General features: G+C 38.6%; 3 protein-coding genes across 4 annotated transcripts; 2 read left to right on the top strand and 1 right to left on the bottom strand.

Annotated features, from left to right (window-relative positions):
* The first annotated feature begins 5,026 nt into the window (after positions 1-5,026).
* ALDH5F1 (aldehyde dehydrogenase 5F1) lies at positions 5,027-9,859 on the top strand. The gene is made up of 19 exons (XM_079059742.1): positions 5,027-5,431; positions 5,524-5,637; positions 5,738-5,837; positions 5,923-5,971; positions 6,055-6,142; positions 6,503-6,613; positions 6,692-6,865; positions 7,257-7,322; positions 7,401-7,478; positions 7,560-7,637; positions 7,948-8,014; positions 8,167-8,252; positions 8,433-8,465; positions 8,544-8,576; positions 8,700-8,800; positions 8,886-8,971; positions 9,175-9,281; positions 9,376-9,453; positions 9,554-9,859. Exons 1-19 carry the CDS (start codon positions 5,312-5,314, stop codon positions 9,584-9,586), a joined length of 1,602 nt encoding a protein of 533 aa, XP_078915868.1. The 5' UTR covers positions 5,027-5,311; the 3' UTR covers positions 9,587-9,859.
* A 148-nt stretch (positions 9,860-10,007) lies between these two features.
* On the bottom strand, positions 10,008-11,168 carry LOC145124418 (nitrobindin heme-binding domain protein). Its single transcript, XM_079059743.1, has 4 exons — positions 10,933-11,168; positions 10,479-10,619; positions 10,325-10,393; positions 10,008-10,218 (listed from the first exon to the last, which is right to left on the bottom strand). Exons 1-4 carry the CDS (start codon positions 11,092-11,094, stop codon positions 10,099-10,101), a joined length of 492 nt encoding a protein of 163 aa, XP_078915869.1. The 5' UTR covers positions 11,095-11,168; the 3' UTR covers positions 10,008-10,098.
* A 1,731-nt stretch (positions 11,169-12,899) lies between these two features.
* Positions 12,900-15,056, top strand: LOC145123679 (Acid phosphatase/vanadium-dependent haloperoxidase-related protein). Of its 2 annotated transcripts, XM_079058882.1 has the most exons (6): positions 12,900-13,295; positions 13,626-13,760; positions 13,855-13,892; positions 14,004-14,070; positions 14,331-14,695; positions 14,792-15,056. In XM_079058882.1, exons 1-5 carry the CDS (start codon positions 13,110-13,112, stop codon positions 14,655-14,657), a joined length of 753 nt encoding a protein of 250 aa, XP_078915008.1. In that variant the 5' UTR covers positions 12,900-13,109; the 3' UTR covers positions 14,658-14,695; positions 14,792-15,056. The 2 variants fall into 2 exon arrangements, with proteins under 2 accessions (XP_078915008.1, XP_078915007.1); XM_079058881.1 differs by lacking the exon at positions 14,792-15,056 and having other exon boundaries at positions 14,331-14,788.
* The last annotated feature ends 6,223 nt before the right edge of the window (positions 15,057-21,279 follow it).

The following is a 21,279-nucleotide window of genomic DNA, read 5'->3' on the forward strand; positions in this document are numbered from 1 at the left end:
TTGGCTTATGAGTTCTCGCTCTAGGAAAACCCCTCTCCTCGCAACGAAGACAACGTTGTCACTCGGTCTGTAGAAGAGATATCCAAAGGATTTATGTGGGTAGCCGATGAAAATCCATCGCTCACTACGAGGTTCGAGCTTGTCGTGAGTTTCTCGTCTTACGAAAACCTCGCAACACCAAACCTTGATATGTGCTAACGAGGGAGCTTTCCCTGTCCACATCTCGTGAGGTGTTTTGGCAACCTTCTTTGTAGGGACTAAGTTAAGGATATGGGCGGAAGTCTCTAAGGAATACCCCCAGAATGAGATAGGTAGTGAAGCACGAATCATCATGGAACGAACCATGTCTAGCAAGGTTCGATTACGCCTCTCAGCTACACCATTCAATTGTGGTGTCCTAGGTGGCGTCAATTGTGAAACTATTCCACATTCCTTGAGGTAGTTGTGGAATTCAAGACTTAGGTACTCTCCACCTCGATCAGATCGAAGCATCTTGATTTTCCTGCCCAACTGATTCTCCACTTCTTGTTTAAACTCTTTGAATTTTTCAAAAGTTTCTGACTTGTGCTTGATTAAGTAGATATAACCATATCTGCTATAATCATATGTGAAAGTCACATAGAAGCGATTTGCGTCCCTTGTGGTGGATCTAAAGGGTCTACATACATCTGTATGTATGAGATCCAATAAACCCTCACCCCTCGCACAGGTGCCAGTGAAGGGTGACTTGGTCATCTTTCCAAGCAAACAAGACTCGCACACGTCATCGTGCCTAAGGTCGAATGACTCCAACACTCCATCCTTTTGGAGTTGGGCTATGCGTTTCTTGTTGACATGTCCAAGACAACAATGCCACAAGCATGCTTTATCCATACTATTGGAAGAATCCATACACAACACATCATTTCCTAAGTTGTCTACAACAATCACAGTTTCATATACTCCATTACAAGGCAATGCTTCAAAATATAAAACATTATTAAAATAAGCATAAATAGAACCCTTTTCATTATCAAATGAATATCTAAAGCCTTGTTTATACAAACCATGAAATGAAATGATGTTTCTAGCCATATCTGGCGAATAGCAACAATTCAAATTTAAATCTAAGCCATTACTAAGAACTAAGGAATAAACTCCAATATTGGTCACAGGCGACGATCTTCTGTTTCCCATGATCAGATTCATCCTTCCACTCTCCACATCCCTATTTCTTTTTAGTCCCTGCAAATCAGAACATATGTGAAAACCACATCCTGTATCAAGAACCCAAGAAGTAGCATGTGATACAGTATTAGATTTAATCGTGTAAATACCTGCGAAAGATGGCTTGATCTTTCCATCCTTGATGGCTTGCAGATATTCTGGGCAACTTCTTTTCCAATGCCCTATCTTGTGGCAGTAGTGGCACTCTGCCTCTTTGGGGTTTGAGTTGGGTTTAGCAGAACCAACTTTGGTTCCACTAGAAGAGGTGCCATCTTGGGACTTTCCCTTGTAGTGGCCCCTTGAGGAGGCCTTCCTCTTCTTACCCTTCCCTTGCCCTATTGCCAAGACAGGGGCAGCAGCTGGAGTGGGAGGTGATGCAACAGATTTATCCTTGAGGTTGCTCTCAGCAGTCCTCAACAAGCCCTGAAGCTTGCTCAAGGAGACCTCTTCCTTATTCATGTGATAGGTCATGCGGAACTGGCTATAGCAGGAAGGCAATGAGTGAAGGATAATGTCAATTGCCAGCTCTTCATCGAAGTTCACATTCAACTTCAGAATGCGATCAACATATCTCTGCATCTTTTGCAGATGGACAGTAAGAGACACTCCATTTCCCATTTTGGTAGTGATCATCGAAGTGATGATCTCATACCTCTCTTGCCTGGCGCTCTGGTGGTAGCGTTCCAGCAGATCCTGATGCATCTCATAGGGGTACTTGTCCTCATAGGACTTTTGAAGTTCAGCAGTCATAGTCGCGAGCATGATGCAATGGACTTTCATGGCATCACGCTCGTGGGCCTCGTAGGCCGCGATCTCATCGGCAGTAGCAATTTCGATATCAATCTCCTTAAGCTTCTCGTCGAGGACATATTCTTTGTCCTCGTAGCGAGTGACCATACGAATGTTGTGGATCCAATTACTGAAATTGGTCCCATCGAAGATCACTTTCCCACACAAGTTCATGAGTGAGAATAAACCAGAGGAGTTTGACCCTGAAGCGTTGTTGTTTGTGTTCGACATCTGAAATGGAAAAAGAACAAAGTTGATTAGAAATGAATTTCCCAAATTAATCACCCAAATGAAAAATTAGGGCTAGGAACCAACAACATTATTCACAAATTAGAAGAGAGATGCCGTAATCTAATAAGTAAATAATTTGAAGGCAAGTGAATGTCGATTCACTAATTCTCCACCATGAAAAACGAAAAAGAAATTAGGTTTTAAATGTATTGAAAACTCCTAGATCTTTTGAGATACATTGAACTTTTCAATGACATGTTTAAATCTCGATATGCCCCACTCGTTTGTGACTGGGATGCCGAGGATCACAAAGTGGGTGTGAATAACCATGCAAATGTACATGGTGCCCTCATTCTTACAGTTACCTATTCAATGTGCTGGTTAACCACACACGCTCCATTGAACTATAACAAACAATGAGTCACCCTTTGCCACCTTTGCTTAGAACCCAATTAATGTGTCAGTTAACCACACGCGCTCCATTAATGTCTTAGCAAGGGTACAAAGTGTAATTTCATGGAATTGCATCAATTCACTTTTGCCTAAAGTAACTAAGATTGAGAATTTTGTAAAAACATTTAGTTACTTAATATAGATTCATTATGCTTTTAATGAGGAAATGTTTGCCCGATCCTACCCGTTCGGCTAACGAACCTCCACCAATCAAGGAAGCGGTGGGTGAGAATGGACACCCATTAAACAACCATTTTATAGGCCATAACCTTATACCCCCCCTTATAGATTGGCTTCGTGAATGAGGCCTACTAACGGTAAGACTAGCATTTAAGTTATACATATATATATTAATCTTATAATATTATAAGTATAGGTTTGAATTTTAAAATTTGTAAAATTCTAGGGTTTGAAATTTAAATTATTCAAATTAAACTTTTAATCACAAAACTTAAATTTCAAAACTTGAGGGCAAGTTTTTAACTTTTCAAAACATAAAGGATCAAATAGCAAATAATATAAATCAACTAATTAATTTAATGATTATCTAAATTTGACCTAGTCAATATTACTTGCAAGACAATTTACCAATTAATTCAAATAATCAATTATTATCATATAAGGAAGTTAATATTCAATCAAATGGTAATTATCTTTTGTTTGGTCAAAGATATACTCATATATATATATGATAAAATTCGGATTTTAATGACCCAAAACAATTAAGGCAAGTATCCTCAAGCAAAACAGCAGGAAATCCCGAAATCTGCTCTGACTGACGCTCGAACTCGCCGAGTTGGTGCTACTCGCCGAGTCCACAATGGGACTCGCCGAGTTCATTAGTCAGGGGCACAAAAAACGATTTTTCATGTAAAAAGCAATCAACCAAAGCATCAATTCAATAGAAATCAATCAAGGCTCTGATACCACTGATGGGTTTGAGCCATAAGAACTTTCCTATGTGCACATGCAAACCCTAATGCTTGGATCTAGGTTTCTCTAATTGAACATGCAATGTTTCCAAGGCTTACAGTGCTAGATCTAGTGATAACATTTGAATCATAATACATGAAATCAGATCTAGAAGAATACCTTAAGTTGCTTGCTTGAATCTTCTTGTTCTTGGAGCTTAGAGTCACAATTGTCACTCCTCTAATGGCTTACAAACACCAACTAGCAAGATGATGATTTGGAGAGAGGAGAGAGGTGAGAAAATCGGCTCTAGGGTTACCAATGCAACAAGGTGGCCGATTTCCCTCACCCATAGGGTCTATTTATACTATGAGCTACTAGAGTTACATCCTTAACCCTAATTGAATAACTTAGGCCCTAAGTAATCCAAGGATCCTTCTAGATATGAGGCTTGGACGAATTTAAGATATCATAACCCTAAAATTCGGCCACCCTAATGTCCATAAGGATTCATAGCCCAAAAACACAACTATCACACATTTGACAGTTTAAGCCCCTTTATTCAATTAACCTCTTTAGTCACCAAATTAATTCCTAATTAATTTATGACTAACATTAATTAAATAATATTATTATTCCTTTAATATATTATTCTTATAACATATTAATATAATAATATCTCTTCTCTCTTCATAAATCACCCTGTCAAGTTGCTATGGTGAAGGCAACCCAAAAGGACCATGCACAACCGGGTCAAGTACTTACCAAATATAGTTACAGGCTTAGACACTAATCCAACATATATATACATATATATATATATATATATATATATATATATATATATATATATATATATATATAATATGTTTGAATCCTTTTGATGTTAATTGCATGTATTCAAAGATCAAATACTTACTGGGGACAATCTTTTTAGTTATTAACAATGTGGTATGAATGATTATTTTTTTATGTTTTGACGTATTACACTAAGCTTAAATCAAATAATTTTTAATATAACGTCCAGTTTATTTAATTAAAGTGATGCATCATATTTTTAATTTAAAAGGGAGGTTAGAACATGTATTTTTATAAGACATCGGGGTGTCGTTTTATAGATTTAATTATGAATTGTTGTGTAAACCCAACAAGACACCCGAAACCCGACGAGAAAACCCGAAATGCGATGGGGCACCCCGATAAGACACCCGAAAGATATCGGGGCGGGTTTGGGAAACCATGCCCCTCCCCAAGCCCGCCCCGTTGCAGTTGCCATTCCTAGTTCATTGGATCATATTAAATACTCTCCTTATTATATTTATATAATATTTTTATAGCTTTTATATATATTCAATATCACATCGTCATCCACAATATATTATAAAAATAGATTTTCAAGGCTAAATGTATTTATTTATGTTTAAATGTTGTTGTATGAATCTCATGTCGACTGATAGTTTAAAATTTAAATAGCTATCGACTAGATCTAAACTTCATTATCCTTAGAAATTTGATCCACGAATAGCCTTTTGTGACGAAAAGGATTTGGTGGGATTTCAATTTTTTCTTGTTATCAGTCTTCCAATCAAACTGGTGTTGGGAGAATCAACAAGCGGTGTGCTGGAAGTTGAATCTTTTGCCATTTGTACAAAGGTGTCAAATACGTGGAGGTAGAAGAGGGAGTTTCGTTTTTTAGAAGGCAGACACCACGATAACGACGATGTTTGCACGAACGATTCATCGTAGCAGCAGCGGGATCAAGTTTTACCACTCTTCAATCTCACTCTCACACTCATCACTTTGCAATAGCTACTCCCCCACGCATCTTCATCGTCGCCAGGTGCATTACCGATTACTCTTATCGTTATTAATTTTTATTAGGGTTTTTGGATAGATTCATGAATTCACTAAATGGAGTTTCGGATGGGTCAGATGAGCACGGAAACTGAAAGTATTGTTGATCGGCTCAAGAGTTCTGGATTATGGCGAACCAAAGGTCTAATCGGAGGAAAATGGATTGATGCTTATGATGGGAAGACAATCGAGGTATTGAACTTTTACACATCATCCTGGCCGAAGATCACTCGATATGATTATATGAACTTCCTAACAGAAATCACAATTTAATTTTCATTGGTTGTGGCAGGTTAACAACCCTGCTAGTGGTGATGTTATAGCTTCTGTTGCGTGTATGGGCGAAAGGGAAACAAAAGATGCGATTTCTTCAGCCTACGATGCTTTTAGCCGTATGAAATCAAATTCTCAGTAAATTCGTACAATAACATCATGAGAGTGTTCTGTTCAATTCTTAAATGATCATTTGTTGTGTAGATTGGAGCAAGCTTACTGCTAATGACAGAAGCAATCGCCTGCGTAATTGGTACTAAATTTCAATATCAAAGTTGAATCATAGTTCTTCATGATATATAATATTCATATTTTTTCTGTATGACATAATTCAAGGTATAACTTGTTGCTTGAACATAAAGAAGAGCTAGCACAACTTATAACTTTAGAGCAAGGAAAGCCTCTAAAAGAAGCCATTGGGGAGGTAAGGGGATGTTTTTTTTTTCTTTCTATTAAGTTTGTATTGGTAAAGATGTTTATCCGCATAAGATGTTGTATACTTAAGGTCTATCTGTTTCTTTTCTAGATCGAATATATAAACCTACCGAAAGTAAATGACCATTTTGCCCTTTACATTCCAATTCTTTTTCTTCATAATGTTCATCAATGAGTTGAGAGGAAAAAAGAAGGGTAGGTAGGATCCATTTAGGCATTCTGTTCAGATCAAGTAAAAAGAAACAGCTATCTATAGCTGTCTAGATTAATTAAGTGCTTAACTATTAAGTCCATTATATAAAAAAGAAACAACCCCTAAGACACTTTTTTTTATTATATTTTTTTTCAGGTTGGATATGGAGCTAGTTTCATTGAGTTCTTTGCAGAGGAGGCGAAACGTATTTATGGTGATGTAATTCCAGCAACACTGTCTGATCGCCGTCTGTTTGTTATAAAGCAGGTGATTGTTATATTGAAAGACCAAAATACCCTTGTTATATATGTATAGAAACATGATGATTCCTGTAATAATTTGCAGCCTGTTGGTGTGGTTGCTGCAATTACTCCATGGAATTTCCCTTTGGCAATGATTGCACGGAAGGTGGGCCCCGCTCTTGCCTGTGGTTGTACTGTGGTCATTAAGCCCTCTGAGCTCACACCATTGACTGCTTTAGCAGCAGCTGAACTTGCCCTTCAATCAGGAATCCCACCTGTATGTTTCTTTTATAAACTCTTTCTACTTTCTATTTTCTTTTTATCAAGATGTATTATGAATATCTGACCAATAATAGCATTGTACTTTAAACCTTTTTTTTTTTTTTTTTTTTTTTCTTGTTAGCACATTATACTTTAAAAAAGAATCTACCCAACTATAACAGTGAAAATTGGATGACACTGTTATAATTTGGTAGATTTTTCAGAGTCTGTAATGTAGAAATGAAAGTAGGATACTATTCTATTTATTGCATTTCCCTTTAAAATGTTAATGATGTTGAGTTTCATGATCAGATAGCATGTTGTGTCTTACTTCCATTTTATTTTTCTATTTTTTTAATCATTTTTCATATAAAACTAAATATATTTCATTTGTCTAATAATCACAGGGCGTCTTGAATGTAGTTATGGGAGATGCTCCTAAAATTGGAAATTCGTTAGTTGCCAGCCCACAGGTTTTTACATTTTATCAGACAAAAGTCCTGATTTGTTTTATTTTCAAAGATATATAATTTTTTTTGAAATTAATTTAGGTAAGGAAAATAACATTTACTGGTTCAACAGCTGTTGGAAAGAAATTAATGGCTGGTGCAGCTGAAACTGTCAAAAAGGTAATTGTACTACATTTCATGTTTTTACAATTTATTATTATTTTTTTAATACTTTTCTTGAAAAAATTGTGACTTTTGTAGGTATCTCTTGAACTTGGTGGTAATGCACCTTGCATAGTCTTTGATGATGCTGACCTGGAAGTGGCTATTAAAGGGAGCGTAAGTGACTCACATTTTTAAGCGTTTATATTTTATAATTGTTGTAACCACATTATAAATATCAATAATAAGTGTAAAGGTAAGGGTAAAATGGTTATTTTACATAGGGTTATAGTAGGGAATCAAATGGGATCAACTTGAACTTCATTTTGGGGATGAAAAATGTTAAAAGTTCTTTCTGAGGACGACATTTGTAATTCTTAAAAAAGCATGGGGACAAAAGCTGTAATTTAGACTAAAAAATATTATTATTTTTTAAAAATAGTGTTAAATGCTGTTTGCTAATTGCTTATTGATTTTGTATTTTCAGTTGGCAACCAAATTCCGTAACAGTGGACAAACATGTGTATGTGCAAATAGATTACTTGTGCAAGAAGGTATAAATATTATAAACCATTATCTATGTCAAACTTTTTTACTTTCTAATTTGATAAAAACGGGAAACATGAAAGCAAATGATGATTGATGAATTTTTATATAAAATTCTTTTATATGTAATTGGTATTATGAATATTCATGGTTCTTGTAGGCATATATGAGAAATTCACAAAAGCATTCTCAAATGCTGTTCAAGACCTTAAAGTTGGCAATGGTTTATCAGAAGGTGTGGCCCAGGTAATGAATTATTTAGATAAATGTAAAAATTACCTAATTACCCCTAACTTAGATCACCTTGACCGATTCTAATTCTTATTTTAGTTCTTGAAGTTGCAATAACTACCATAATAACACACATCCGGACACCCTCTTTCTTTAATTTAAAGATTGTAACGAGTGTCGAATATTGTTTTGCAGGGCCCACTAATTAATGAGGCTGCTGTACAAAAGGTTAATTTTTGTTAAACTATTTGATTAATCAATTTAATCACTTGTTATTATGTTTCCTAAATGAATGTTGCCTTGCAGGTTGATTCATTCGTGCAAGATGCTGTCTCAAAGGTTTGATCACCATTCACCACACCAACTGTTGAATATTATATTATACATTTATGACTTTCTGTATTAAGTCGTTCTTTCTGCATTAAGTCACTAATGTATATGCAAATATCGTTTGATTTATAGGGAGCTAAAGTTCTACTAGGTGGTAAAAGGCATAGCCTTGGGATGACCTTTTATGAGCCTACAGTTATAGGAGATGTCAAGAACGAGATGCTCATAGCAAGGTAATCTATCTCAAACTCAATTTTATTTTATATATTTTTGCTATGGTTTGTTTTGACTAGTATTTGAATTTTTATATTGTTACAGTCAGGAAGTATTTGGACCTGTTGCACCTGTTTTAAAGTTTAAAACGGAGGAAGAAGCTATACAGATTGCTAATGATACTAATGCAGGTTTTTATGATAGAAAAAAACTCTACTGCTTTCATCATGCAATTCCATCATATATAACAGTACAACCTGTTATTATGTTTAGTCTTTTCCCGTGTAAATAATCCCAAAAGAAAAAAAAAACAAGAACAATTTTTTTCTTTTCAGATATAGTTTAGGTTTTAGTCAAAAAGTGAATGTATTTTATATATAAATTTGCATTGCAGGATTAGCTGCTTACATATTCACAAACAGTATTAAGCGATCGTGGCGTGTGTCTGAAGCTCTTGAATATGGCATTGTTGGAGTTAACGAAGGATTGGTGTCTACAGAGGTATGACTGAATGGATTCATTTGTTTTTTTAGTCTTGAATTGGTATTGTTATTCAGACGTTTCCTTTTTGTTGTCTCGATGAATTTCATTTCAGGTGGCTCCATTTGGAGGTTTTAAGCAGTCGGGTCTAGGGCGTGAAGGTTCCAAATATGGGATGGACGATTATCTTGAAGTAAGCCTGATTTAAAAAAAAAAAAAAAAAAAAAAATCTCTAACAGATCAAACAGATGATTTTTTTTGGAAAGGTAACTAAAAATAAAATCTTTTTGCAGATAAAATACATCTGTATGGGAAACATGGGCTGATTATCTTGTAAATTAGCGACTTTGATGTCGTTTTGCAGAATGTGTCAACTTATGAAGAAGAGAAAATAGATAAATGAAAAGAGTAAGTAATGATAGGAGAAACGGTCAAAGTAAGGTCAAATGTCGATTTTTTATTTTTTTTTGAATAAATCGTGTGCCATGGTCTTACATGGACACTTGTATTTAGGTGTTGTTAGAAGCGTAGAATTTATGTTTGTCTTTCTTTCTCTTGATATGATTATCTAATAAATGAAGGGAGTGGTCTATTTGGTGTGTTGGGTTGTGCATATTTTAGTTAAATTGAGATTATAATTTAGTTTTTGCATTTAGCTATTAGTGATTTTAGTGTCACATGGTGTAACTTGTAACTGTTATTCGAGTTATCATGGCATAATGCAAGTTAGATGGTGTACAGTGTACATTTTAAAAAACTGGTTTGATCCAAACATGAAGAATGATTGTGATCTTGTACATATAAATAGAATTGAAACGGAAAACAGATTAAAAAAAGATTAGATCTTCTTGAGTGATGCTTTGAGATGTGGCTGATGAGTGGTTAAACTGGTGGCCATTCCAACCACATATGATAACTCTTCATCAACCATGGTAAAAACCCGAGATATCTCTTTCACCTGTCCACATTCATATTTTTGTTAAATAATTATTTGTGAATTTTGTTATATATAAAATAAAAACACTAAAAATGTACTATATATATATGCTTTACTGAGATTACACCTTAGAAGCATTTCCTACAAGCTCACTTTGAAGCTTCACAACTTTATTTTCTGCATCATATGTTCCTTTCTGCAAAACAAACAATCAAGTTTATATATAATGCATCTAAAGAGAAATAAGGATTGATTATTGAAAGATGATATGAAGAAACAACCTGAAGTTCAACGAGGCCAGTACTCTGAGCAATAACAACTTCAATGGTTCCATCAGGCTTTGGCCTCCAGTACCCACTCTCAGCATGCATAGGCTCTCCAGAACTCAACTTCCATGTCTTTTGAGAATAAGCTATTACAGGCTTCTCCCAAATTATATTCATAAACTCAACAAAATTAGATAAACAAACTACTAATACAAGATCCAAACTACATACAGTATCTATTGCCAAATTAGGGTTCTGCTTATTTATATACTTCATATCTTCTGAAATTACGTAATGAGGATTATAGCAACAAGCAATCACGATATCGACAGTTTGCTAAATCGTGTAAACGCATAGGAATATGTTGAAATCGATTATCAATTTGGAACAATGAATGTCTGATTTCAGTAAACAATAATTTATTAATTTTATTGAGCGATAAGCCTAGAGAACAGATAGAGGTACGTACTTTGTTTCCAGGATGAGTGAAGTTGAGCTCTTCGCCATAAGTGAAGGAGGATATGGTGGGGAAACCGCCTTCTCCTTCACCTCTCCAAGTTCCGAGAAGATACGACAGAGGCTCGATTGCCGGATGCACCACCCTCTCCCTCTTCCCCCCTCCTCCGTCCATCTTCCAAATTTTGACGCGCTCCTCCGTCCAGTCGTCTATCCGTTTGGCCGTCCTTCTCAAGAAATGGCTTTCCTTTTCTTTTCTTCGGGTTAATCAACAAATGTGAAATGATCTTTAAAAAAAAATAAAAAAATAATCATAGTAGCTATTTAAAAAAAAAATTACCATACAATATAATAGCCATAAAATAAAAAATAATCAAAACAGTAATAATTTTTGCAAGTGGGCGAAAAATATAGATTTTTGTAGTTACCAGTAAACTTTTTTTTTTTTTTTCAAACTTCGAATTTGTTGGTGATTTTAGTGTCACAATGACATTTTATATAATTGGAACTTACATGTGAGCTAAAAGATTTCATAATTTGTACTCTAATATATGTTTGAGTATGTGCGGAGTGCACGTATGTATAAGATCGAATTAGAAACTGGTTCGACGACAAGTCGGGGGTCTGGGGGCAACGCCCCTGGGTCCGAGGTTTCCAAAAGGCAACGCCCCTAGTGGGGTCTAAGGGGCAAAACCCTTGGCTGGGGTCCTGCTGCCAGGTAACCGAGCGGGGTCGAGGGGCGGCACCCCAAAAACCCTTTGGATTTCCTAGTGGGTACATAGTGGAAAAATCGAATTCTTGAGAGTGATTATGGTAAAACTGACTAAGATCGTCAGTTTTGGAAACCATTGATTTCCTTATTAATTCCGGATTCCCTTGACTTGTTTCCAAAGCAACCCATGACAACCAACCCTAAAACGAAACCCTACTTATTGTTTTCTATATAAACGACTCTCTTTTTATGGAGAAGGATAACCTTTTTAGTTCTCGTTTTTTCTTCATACAAACTCATAACCTTCTAGCAATTTGGCTTACGTGTTCTGTGCATAGATTCGTAAGTATCCCCTTGGGATTATCCTAGGATGAGTTTCTTGCAACCCAGCCATAGGGTAGAAATATCAGTTCGAAAAGTGTTTACACGATCCAAGAGGTATCCATATCTCTACCATAAACCTTACCCAATATCTAACAGAACCTTCATAGCTCTTTCGTATAAGTTCTGTTTGAGGTGAGTTTTTTTCATTGTGTTCTTTGTAACAAGGATTTTTCATGAATATATTACACTTCAAATTTAGATATCCCTAGTCATATTTTTTTAGTTTCAAAGTAAGGTAGCCAGTGAAAAATATGAAAAAAAACTCAAATTTGATCATTCATAAATTTCACATACGAGCTCGGTCTGAACTGATTTTTTTTCATTGTGTTATTTGTAACATTGTATTTCCATTGAAATATTATACTCCCAATTTGGACATCGAAAAATCATGTTTTTTAGCTCCAAAGTAGGTTATTCGGTGAAAACTATAAAATGAAATTTCATAGCTTTCACATACAAACTTCATAATAATTATCATACCATTTTGGTTCTCCCAATTACAATGGTGTCCTACAAATATCTAAAAAAAAAGTTTGAAAAAAAAACATTTTCGTTTTCACATACTAACTTCATAACAATTATCATATCATTTGAGTTATCCCGATCATTAAGAACGACATATAAAAATCTAAAAAACAAAATGTCATAGTCAACCTAGATTTTCAAACGTGTTGACCTACAAAAATCATAATCATAAAAATAAAATAAAAATCTGAAGTACACTCAAATTTTCGCACATGCTTGCAAAAATTATGGCTAATTTCAAATTTTTGTAGATGAAAGCTTGAGAAAATTATGGCTAATTTGGGATATGGGCCCAATAAGGCGATAAAAGTAACTAAAAAGAAAAACCAATTGTGGCCCAAGAAAGTAACAATGGACAAATTAGTTAGTTGTTAGCATTTGGAATCGCCACAGCCATAATATCCTCTTCTTCCCCAATTCCGAACTGTCTACTAAATATCAAATGCGCCGGCCGGACTTTCTGGAGCAACAACGCTGCTAGAGATCAACATACAGAATTGTTATTAGTTTCACCATATTGAGAAAACTGGTGAGAGAAACGAATCACAGATACATACAGAGAATTGATCATGTTGCTTCACAATTGGAACTTTTCTTCCACTTCTTCCCTATTATTACAGTCCACAAGTCAAAGCAACAGAATCGATTGCGAAACTAATTGTATCTACTCGAGAAGGAGAAAACTCAAAGTTTCTTCAACACTTTCGTCTCTCAAAATTGGAACGGATGTAATCGCTGAAATAGCTCACAATAAGGTTTTTATACGTTTCGATTGTTATCTGAATGTTATCACCATAATTTTTTATTCCTAATTGATCCATAAATGATTCGTAAGTTAATCAACAATGCAACTGTCATATTTCCAAGCTGTTTAGAGTATGCAAACATAGGTATTGGTAGGAAATCGTATTTGGAAACAAGTTCAGTTGCAAACTATAGCTGTAACCAACCTGATTCAACTGTTAAATACTTTTCATTCAGACTCATACCATAACATATCATCATTCCCCATAGATCATCATGATCTTTTTCTTTCATCATTCATTTATCTTCATTGTCTCTTCCATTTGATTGTGTATCTATAGGTGCTGATAGCAGCAGCTGCATGTGCTGCAGTTGGACAGTTGACAAAACCTTTCACTGCTTCCATTTTATATCGAAGAGATTTTGACCCAAAAGTTGCACTTCAGGCTGGAGGGTTTCCTTCAACCCATTCTTCTGTAACATTTCTTTCTAAACCATGTTTTTGCTTTATTACATATATGTTGCTTATGCTACTTCATGACTTGCTTTTCTAATATTCTATAATGGCAGGCAGCTGTGGCTTCTGCAATGTCCCTTGGTCTAGAAAGGTTGAAAAAACCATATAGCATATTCAATTATGTCTAAAAAGTGTCAAACTTTAATATCAGAAAAACAGTAACTAGAATTTGATACACTGGTATATATTTGTTAAATTTCAGGGGCTTCTCGGATTCAATTTTTGGAATAGCAGTTGTCTATGCTTGTCTTACCATGTATGATGCTCAGGTATGTTGCTACCTATTCCATATGAATGCTACTGCATTGTCCACAAAACTAATCAGCTACTTTAAAGACACGTCATGATGTTTTCAAACAAATAGTAAAATGTCATCGTGGCTTAAGGAATGGCAGTTAACAAACTGGAAGGAGGAATGATCCATTCCATTCCATAATTCCATTCTTTCTCTGATTCCATCAATCCAAACACCCCCTAAAGATTGAAGATGAAGAAAGCAATCTTAACATAGAAATTTCTGATTTTGTAGGGCGTTAGAAGGGAAGTTGGAGTTCATGCAAGAACATTAAACAAAGTATTAAACAGAAACCAATTTGAAGCTTCATCTACAAAACCATTTTCAAATCCAGAATCTAGTAAATCTCCAAAGTTTGAGGAAACAAACAGTTGTAAATCGCCAGAGTGGCATAAAGAGACAACACTTGTTGTAACACCCGATAAAATTGAAAATGGTGCTCCTCCTCCTCCTCCTCCTATTTCTGGTTTACTCAAAGAAGCAATCGGTCACACTGAAATTGAAGTGGCTGCAGGTGCTTTGTTGGGTTTACTCGGGAGCTTAATTGTCTACTCCTTATGATAGTATTTGAGCTACACATGGATTATTTTATACGATGAGTAAGAATCATTTAAAATATACTAAACTTGTAGTTACCACTTTTAATAATAGTTGATTGAAATTATGACCCATCATTTGGGTTTCCTTTGTTACAGACTGGTCAAACTTTCTAGGACTATTTTCGATAATGAGGATGAGGAGGACATTTATGTCTTTTGGCACAAATGATTGATCGGGAGGGACCTCGAGAGTGGGTCCCACTTTTTGGTGGGACCAAAAAAATACATTTTTTGTCCCATAGGCCATGCATAACAAACATACAACTTGTACTAAGGGAAGGTAATGAATCATTCATCCATGTTGTTTGGTATGTAAGAATAGGCGAATGAATGGAATGAAATTCATTAACAATGATAAAAATACCCCAAGACACAAAATACATAAAATTCACACTTACCAAAATCTATTTCATCTTTCAAGCTCCACGAATTAGTTAAGAAAAAGAGCAAACCAACATAGAAAAATTACAGCTGAAATTTTCATGAAACACTAGAACCTAAATGCATAAACTTGTTTCTTACTATGTTGATGATTAGAAAGTCATATATAAATAACGAAGATAAATGGTATTCATCGTACATCATACATAGTTTACTTTAAGCTCTCACATCCAATGTACAATAACACCCTAGTGAGACTACTCTTCATCGACCATGCATCAAAATCGTTTGCTAATATGGCTTTTTCAAGTCATATACAGAATATGAGATATTAATATTTATATATACTTTTGGACGCAAAGATTGGTTGATGTAATAACGTCTCACTATCCTATTAAATCAGTCTTAACTATCCAAATCAGCATCTTCATGTAACACCTGTTTCAGGTATTACTTAATTTATGTAAGATCTAGGGTTTTGGTGTGTGGACTCGGCGAGTTGGGAGTCCAACTCGTCGAGTAGAAGTCATTTCAGGGACGCGAGATCTACACCCTACTCGACGAGTTGGAAGTCCGATTTGGCGAGTAGGTGCTGTTAAGACAAAACCCTAATTTTAGGATTTACACCCTATATAATCTCCTTATGAGCCTTGAGGCTGACCTCCCATCAGCCTCCAAACACTAAGAACGTCGATGCTAACCATAATCCCCATTCTCTTCCATTTTGGGAGCTAGAGTAACCTTTGAAGCTTAAGAAGAAGGAGATAGTGAGGAGATCCAGCAAACCAAGCACCCATCCTTGAGCTTAATCATCTTGTGAACTGTTGTAAGTCTTCAAGACTCGATTTTTATCAAAGAATAAGGCTAGATCTTTGGTTTACTCCTCACTTCCTACCCTTCTTATTGAATGCATGCATGAGATTCATAAAGTTTGCAACTTTATGAATCTCCAAAGCAAAATGGTCCCAAGGTGGGCTAGATCTGACTTTTGGTCGTGTAAGGACACCATGCAAGGGTTTTAGGGCATATTTCCCTCTTTTTGGCCATTTTGACATAGGGACATGTTTTGGACATGCATGTCCATAAAGCTTCCATCTTTGGGACGTTTTGAGGACTAGAAACCTTTCTGGAAAGGAGGGATTTCAGATCCCTAGAGTTTTGGATCAAATGGCAAAGCTTTGGAGCTTTCCAACATATATTAAGGACCTTAGAGCGTTTGGAATGGTTCTAGAAGGTAAAGTTGGAAACTTTATCCTTCTAAGCATCTTAGGGGTTTATATCTAAGCCCTGGAATCCCTGTATGATCACGACCAACAAACAGGAAGGGGGACTCGGCGAGTTCCCTTATCAACTCTACGAGTCGGCCAAAGAGTTTACAACCAAGGGGTTTTCGACTGGATGGGTTTGCGGTCAGGAGTTTGCGGCTGAGGGTTCACGGCCGCAAACATTGGGGAACTCGACGAGTCACTCTAGTGACTCGGCGAGTTGACGAGTTATGCCAGGAACTCGACGAGTGGTAGGTTCTACTCGACGAGTTGAGGTCAATATGGACTGTTGACCTTGACTGTGAACTTTGACCTTGACCTTGATTTTGTCCAGGGTTGATTTGAGAGTATTTTTGGGATGGTGTTAAGTTAATCACTTGATGATTATAGGCAGTTGAGAAGGAGCAACGTATGGGATATATTTGACTTCAACTTACCAGTTCAGCCTTTGAGAGGTGAGTCTTCTCACCATACCAATGGGTCTAAGGCACCAAGGCCGGCCCATCTTACGTTATGTGGATTGTTGATTGATTATGCGTTATGATAGTGTGACATTTGCATGGAAGACCACGTGGTGGTTCCCGTGGCATTTGGTATAAGACCTTGGAGGGTTTCCATGGCATCCTAGTATATCTGCTTGTATAGTTTGCATTATGTCTTGTTTGGTAGTGAAGACCTTGTGGGGGTTCCCAAGGCAGGAAGACCATGTGGGGGTTCTTATGGCAGATAAGACCACACGGGGGTTCCCGTGGCATTAGGTGTAAGACCCTGGAGGGTTTCCATGGCTTCCTTATATGTTGTATGCATGGCTTATGTGATACATATAGCTGTTTTAGCTAGTATGATGTGTTGTATGTGGTTTGTGTGTGGTATACTTTGGGAACTCGCTAAGCATTAGCTTACAGTTTGTGGATTTGTTTCAGGTACATCGGAGCCCAAGGGAAAGGGCAAGGCTTGATGACGCGGCGTGCACTCTCTCGTACTTTTGTGGGACACTGTGATGTTTGGAATAAAAGTTGTATTTGAATTATGTTTTGAAAACTATTATAACTGGATTTCTTGATATTGGAAATGTGTTTAATTATTCAAAAATGAAAAATTTCTTTGTGAAAATTGGGTCGTTACAAGTTGGTATTAGAGCCTTGGTTTGAGGGATTCGGGCACACTCTCGGGTGTGTCAGGACTCAAACTAAGGAAATGGAAAGATTGTTTTCAAAAATAAATAAAAAAGGTTTTAAAAGAAATGAAAAGATGAGAGTGCAACGCGCGTGATCAGCCGAGCCAAGTAAGTAGTTCCCCAAAATGTTAGCCATGTTATTTGATATTTGAGCTATGATAATCGTATGGAACTTGCTATGTGTATGCTTTTAAAATTATATACGGTTAGGAGCTTATAGCTTTAGAATGATTGATGTGGCCTTATTTCCTGTTCCTTGTCTGGTTGTGGTCCTAGGGTAGAATCTCTTATTCGAAAGTCTATTTGATCATTTTCTGTGTATAATTTGCATGCATAAAGGCAACCTGTCATGATTGGTCTGTTTGATGCGGGTAGAGCAAATCTTAGGACGACCTGAGATTGATGTATGCAGTAGTTGTGGAATATGGTTCAGTTTTGAGACGAATTGGGGTTATCAAGTAGAGCATTGGGGAAAGGTACATGTAGGTGTGGAAGGTAGTATTTGGCCCATACTACTGGAAGCACATGACCTGTACCCGAACCAATGTTAGATCTGACAGCTCTAAGGAGGACCGGTGTTGGAAGATCCCCTATATATATGTCCTGATTATTATGGTTTATGACATTTCAGTTCATCATGGTGGTGACACGATTTGGGACAGGGGGATCAGGATCTGGATCCGGATCGGGCAGCGGTGCACTGTTGATGAGAGGTTGCGCGAGATCATTGCAGCCGAGGTTACAAAGGGTATCCTTGACGCTACCCCAGTGATCTTTGGGACGATCAAGGAGGGTATTATGAAGATCATGGAGGAGAGGCTCAGGTCATTCAGAACTGAGATTGCTGCAGGCCAGATCGGGGCCTGAACTCCCTCGTTCCGGGAGTTCAAGGCGTGTGGGGCGCCAGAGTTTTTCGGGGCTAGGGACCCCATTGTTAGCCGACGCTGGGTGGCGGATATCGAGAATGCCCAGGGCACGAGTTCTTGCCCGGATGCGGCAAAGGTGGGTTTCGCTTCTTGTATGCTGAGAGATAGAGGCCGAGATTGGTGGTGCGAGGTTACTAGCCAGGTGGGAGCAGCCGGTGTGGCTGAGATGACGTGGGCCGAGTTTGTTAGGCGGTTTGATTTGGAGTTTGCACCACCAATTGAGGTGCAACGACTTGTGAGGGAGTTTCATGACCTTCAGCAGACCACCGAGACTGTGGCAGAGATCACTGCCAAGTTCCGGGATCCCACAGTACGCTACCGATGAGGACATGAGGAGGACACGGTATCATTCCATGCCGAGGGATGATATTCGGGAGTTTGTGAGCTTCACAGGGTGCAAAACCCTGAACGAGATGGTGGAGAAGGCCCGTGAGCGGGATATGGAGTTAGACTTTCGCACCAAGCGGAAGCCTGAGCAGGCACATGCAGCAGTAGGTCAGGCTAAAAAGCCTAAGACCACTGATACATCTAGTAAGGGCCAACAGGGTCGTGGCCGGTGTGCCAAGTGTGGGAGAGCTCATGGGGGAGCATGCTGGGGGTCGAACCCGGTGTGTTATACGTGTGGTCAACCGGGCCACGTAAGCAGGGACTGCCCCAGGAAGGGCTTGATATGTTTCCACTGCAACCAGACTGGCCATAAAAAGGCCGATTGTCCGAGGTTGCAAGGAGGGGGAGGAGCTGTGGCGGCGCCTGCGCCCGCCACCTTGAGGATTACTGATGGCCGCCCTGCCAAGGCGGATGTTTCGGCGGTGAAGAGCCGCGCATTTCAGTTGACCACCGAGGAGGCTCGGGCAGCACCAGACGTTGTGGCTGGTACGTATCTATTATTCTCTGCTCATTATGATTTGTATGACTTATATATATATTATGCTTGCATAGGGACCTTTTTGGTCAATGGTATGTCGGCTCATGTTTTGTTTGATTCGGGTGCTACCCGATCGTTTGTGTCTCTTGCGCTTAGCAAGAAGTTCCGGGACGCGCCGGGAACTTTGGATTCCCCGCTCGAGGTAGAGATTGCAGATGACCGCACTGTGAATCCTGCGAGGGTGTATCGGGACTGTGTCCTGAATGTGCTTGGTGAGAGGTTTCGTGTCGACCTAGTCCCGATACCGTTGCGAGGGCTGAAGGTGATTGTCGGGATGGATTGGCTGGGGGCCAACAAGGTCATGATCAATTGTGAGCGCCAGTTGGTGAGGGTTCGAACCCCAAGTAGGGGAGAACTGGTGATACATGGTGATAGGGCCTCGCAGGGGCCGACTCTCTGCTCGGCTGCGAGGGCTAGGAGATTTCTGCAGCAGGGATGTACGTGATTTCTGGCCTTTGTCTCGGACACGAGGGTAGAGACCGCGACAGAGGTGGGCAGTGTGTCGGTTGTACAGGACTTTCAGGATGTTTTCCCCGAGGAGTTACCGGGAGTGCCTCCGGAGAGGCAGGTGGAGTTTCGCATCGATTTGGTGCCTGGTGCCGCTCCGATAGCAAAGGCACCATATCGGTTGACATCACCTGAGATGCAGGAGTTATCTACGCAGCTTCAGGAGTTGCTAGACCGAGGGTTCATACGTCCGAGCAGTTCTCCGTGGGGAGCACCCATCATTTTCGTGAAAAGAAGGATGGATCGCACAGGATGTGCATCAACTATAGGGAGCTGAACAAACTAACGGTAAAGAACCGTTATCCGTTGCCAAGGATCGATGATTTGTTCGATCAGCTGCAGGGTGCGTCTTGGTTTTCCAAGATTGATCTTCGGTCGGGATACCATCAGATGAGAATTCGGGATGAGGATATACCGAAGACGGCTTTCAGAACTCGGTATGGGCATTATGAGTTCGTGGTGATGCCGTTTAGGATCACCAATGCCCCAGCAGCGTTCATGGATCTTATGAACAGGGTGTGCAGACCGACGCTGGATCGGTCGGTGATCGTTTTTATTGATGATATCTTAGTCTATTCTAAGACCAGGGAGCAGCATGAGCAGCATTTGAGGGAGGTACTGGAGAACCTGAGACAGAGGTTGTGCGAGGTTCCGATCCTAGTACTGCCCGAGGGGTTAGATGATTTGGTGGTATACTGCGACGCATCGATTTCAGGGTTAGGTGCGATACTGATGCAGAGGGGGCACGTGATAGCTTACGCCTCGAGGCAGTTGAATCCTCATGAGGCGAATTACCCCACTCACGACCTGGAATTAGGGGCAGTAGTGTTTGCCCTCAAGATTTGGAGGCACTATTTGTACGGAGTGCGGTGCACCATTTATACAGATCATAAGAGTTTAAAGTATTTGATGGATCAACAGAACCTCAACATGCGACAGCGGAGATGGCTGGATGTACTGAAGGATTATGATTGTGAGATCTTATACCATCCCGGGAAGGCCAACGTGGTGGCTGATACCTTGAGCCGCAAGGCGGCAGGTTCCCCGATTGGGAACGTTTGTTTGAGGGTGACCGTGATCTCCATTGTTGGACTTGATAAAGGAGGCCCAAGTCGAGGGGGTGAAGATGTAACACCCCGTTTATTAAATGAATAAATAGATAAAGTTGATGAATGGATAGTAGCCCTAAAATCAATAACTTTATAATAAGAGTTGGTCTCGAGGAGTTAATTGTTACAATATTAGAAGTTGGGGGAGCTCACTAAGCTTCGTGCTTACGGTTTTCAGTTTTGGGTTCAGGTACTCAGTTTTCAAAAGAGGAGCTCGGGAAGATTGCAGTGCACACACCATTTGTTCAGCCTGGGATGTTTATACTCTGATATATTTGACAGTTGTTATGATAT

The sequence above is a fragment of the Lactuca virosa genome, chromosome 7, assembly GCF_052849685.1.
Source record: "Lactuca virosa cultivar CGN04683 chromosome 7, Lactuca_virosa_CGN04683_v6, whole genome shotgun sequence".
NCBI classification, from domain to species: Eukaryota; Viridiplantae; Streptophyta; class Magnoliopsida; order Asterales; family Asteraceae; genus Lactuca; species Lactuca virosa.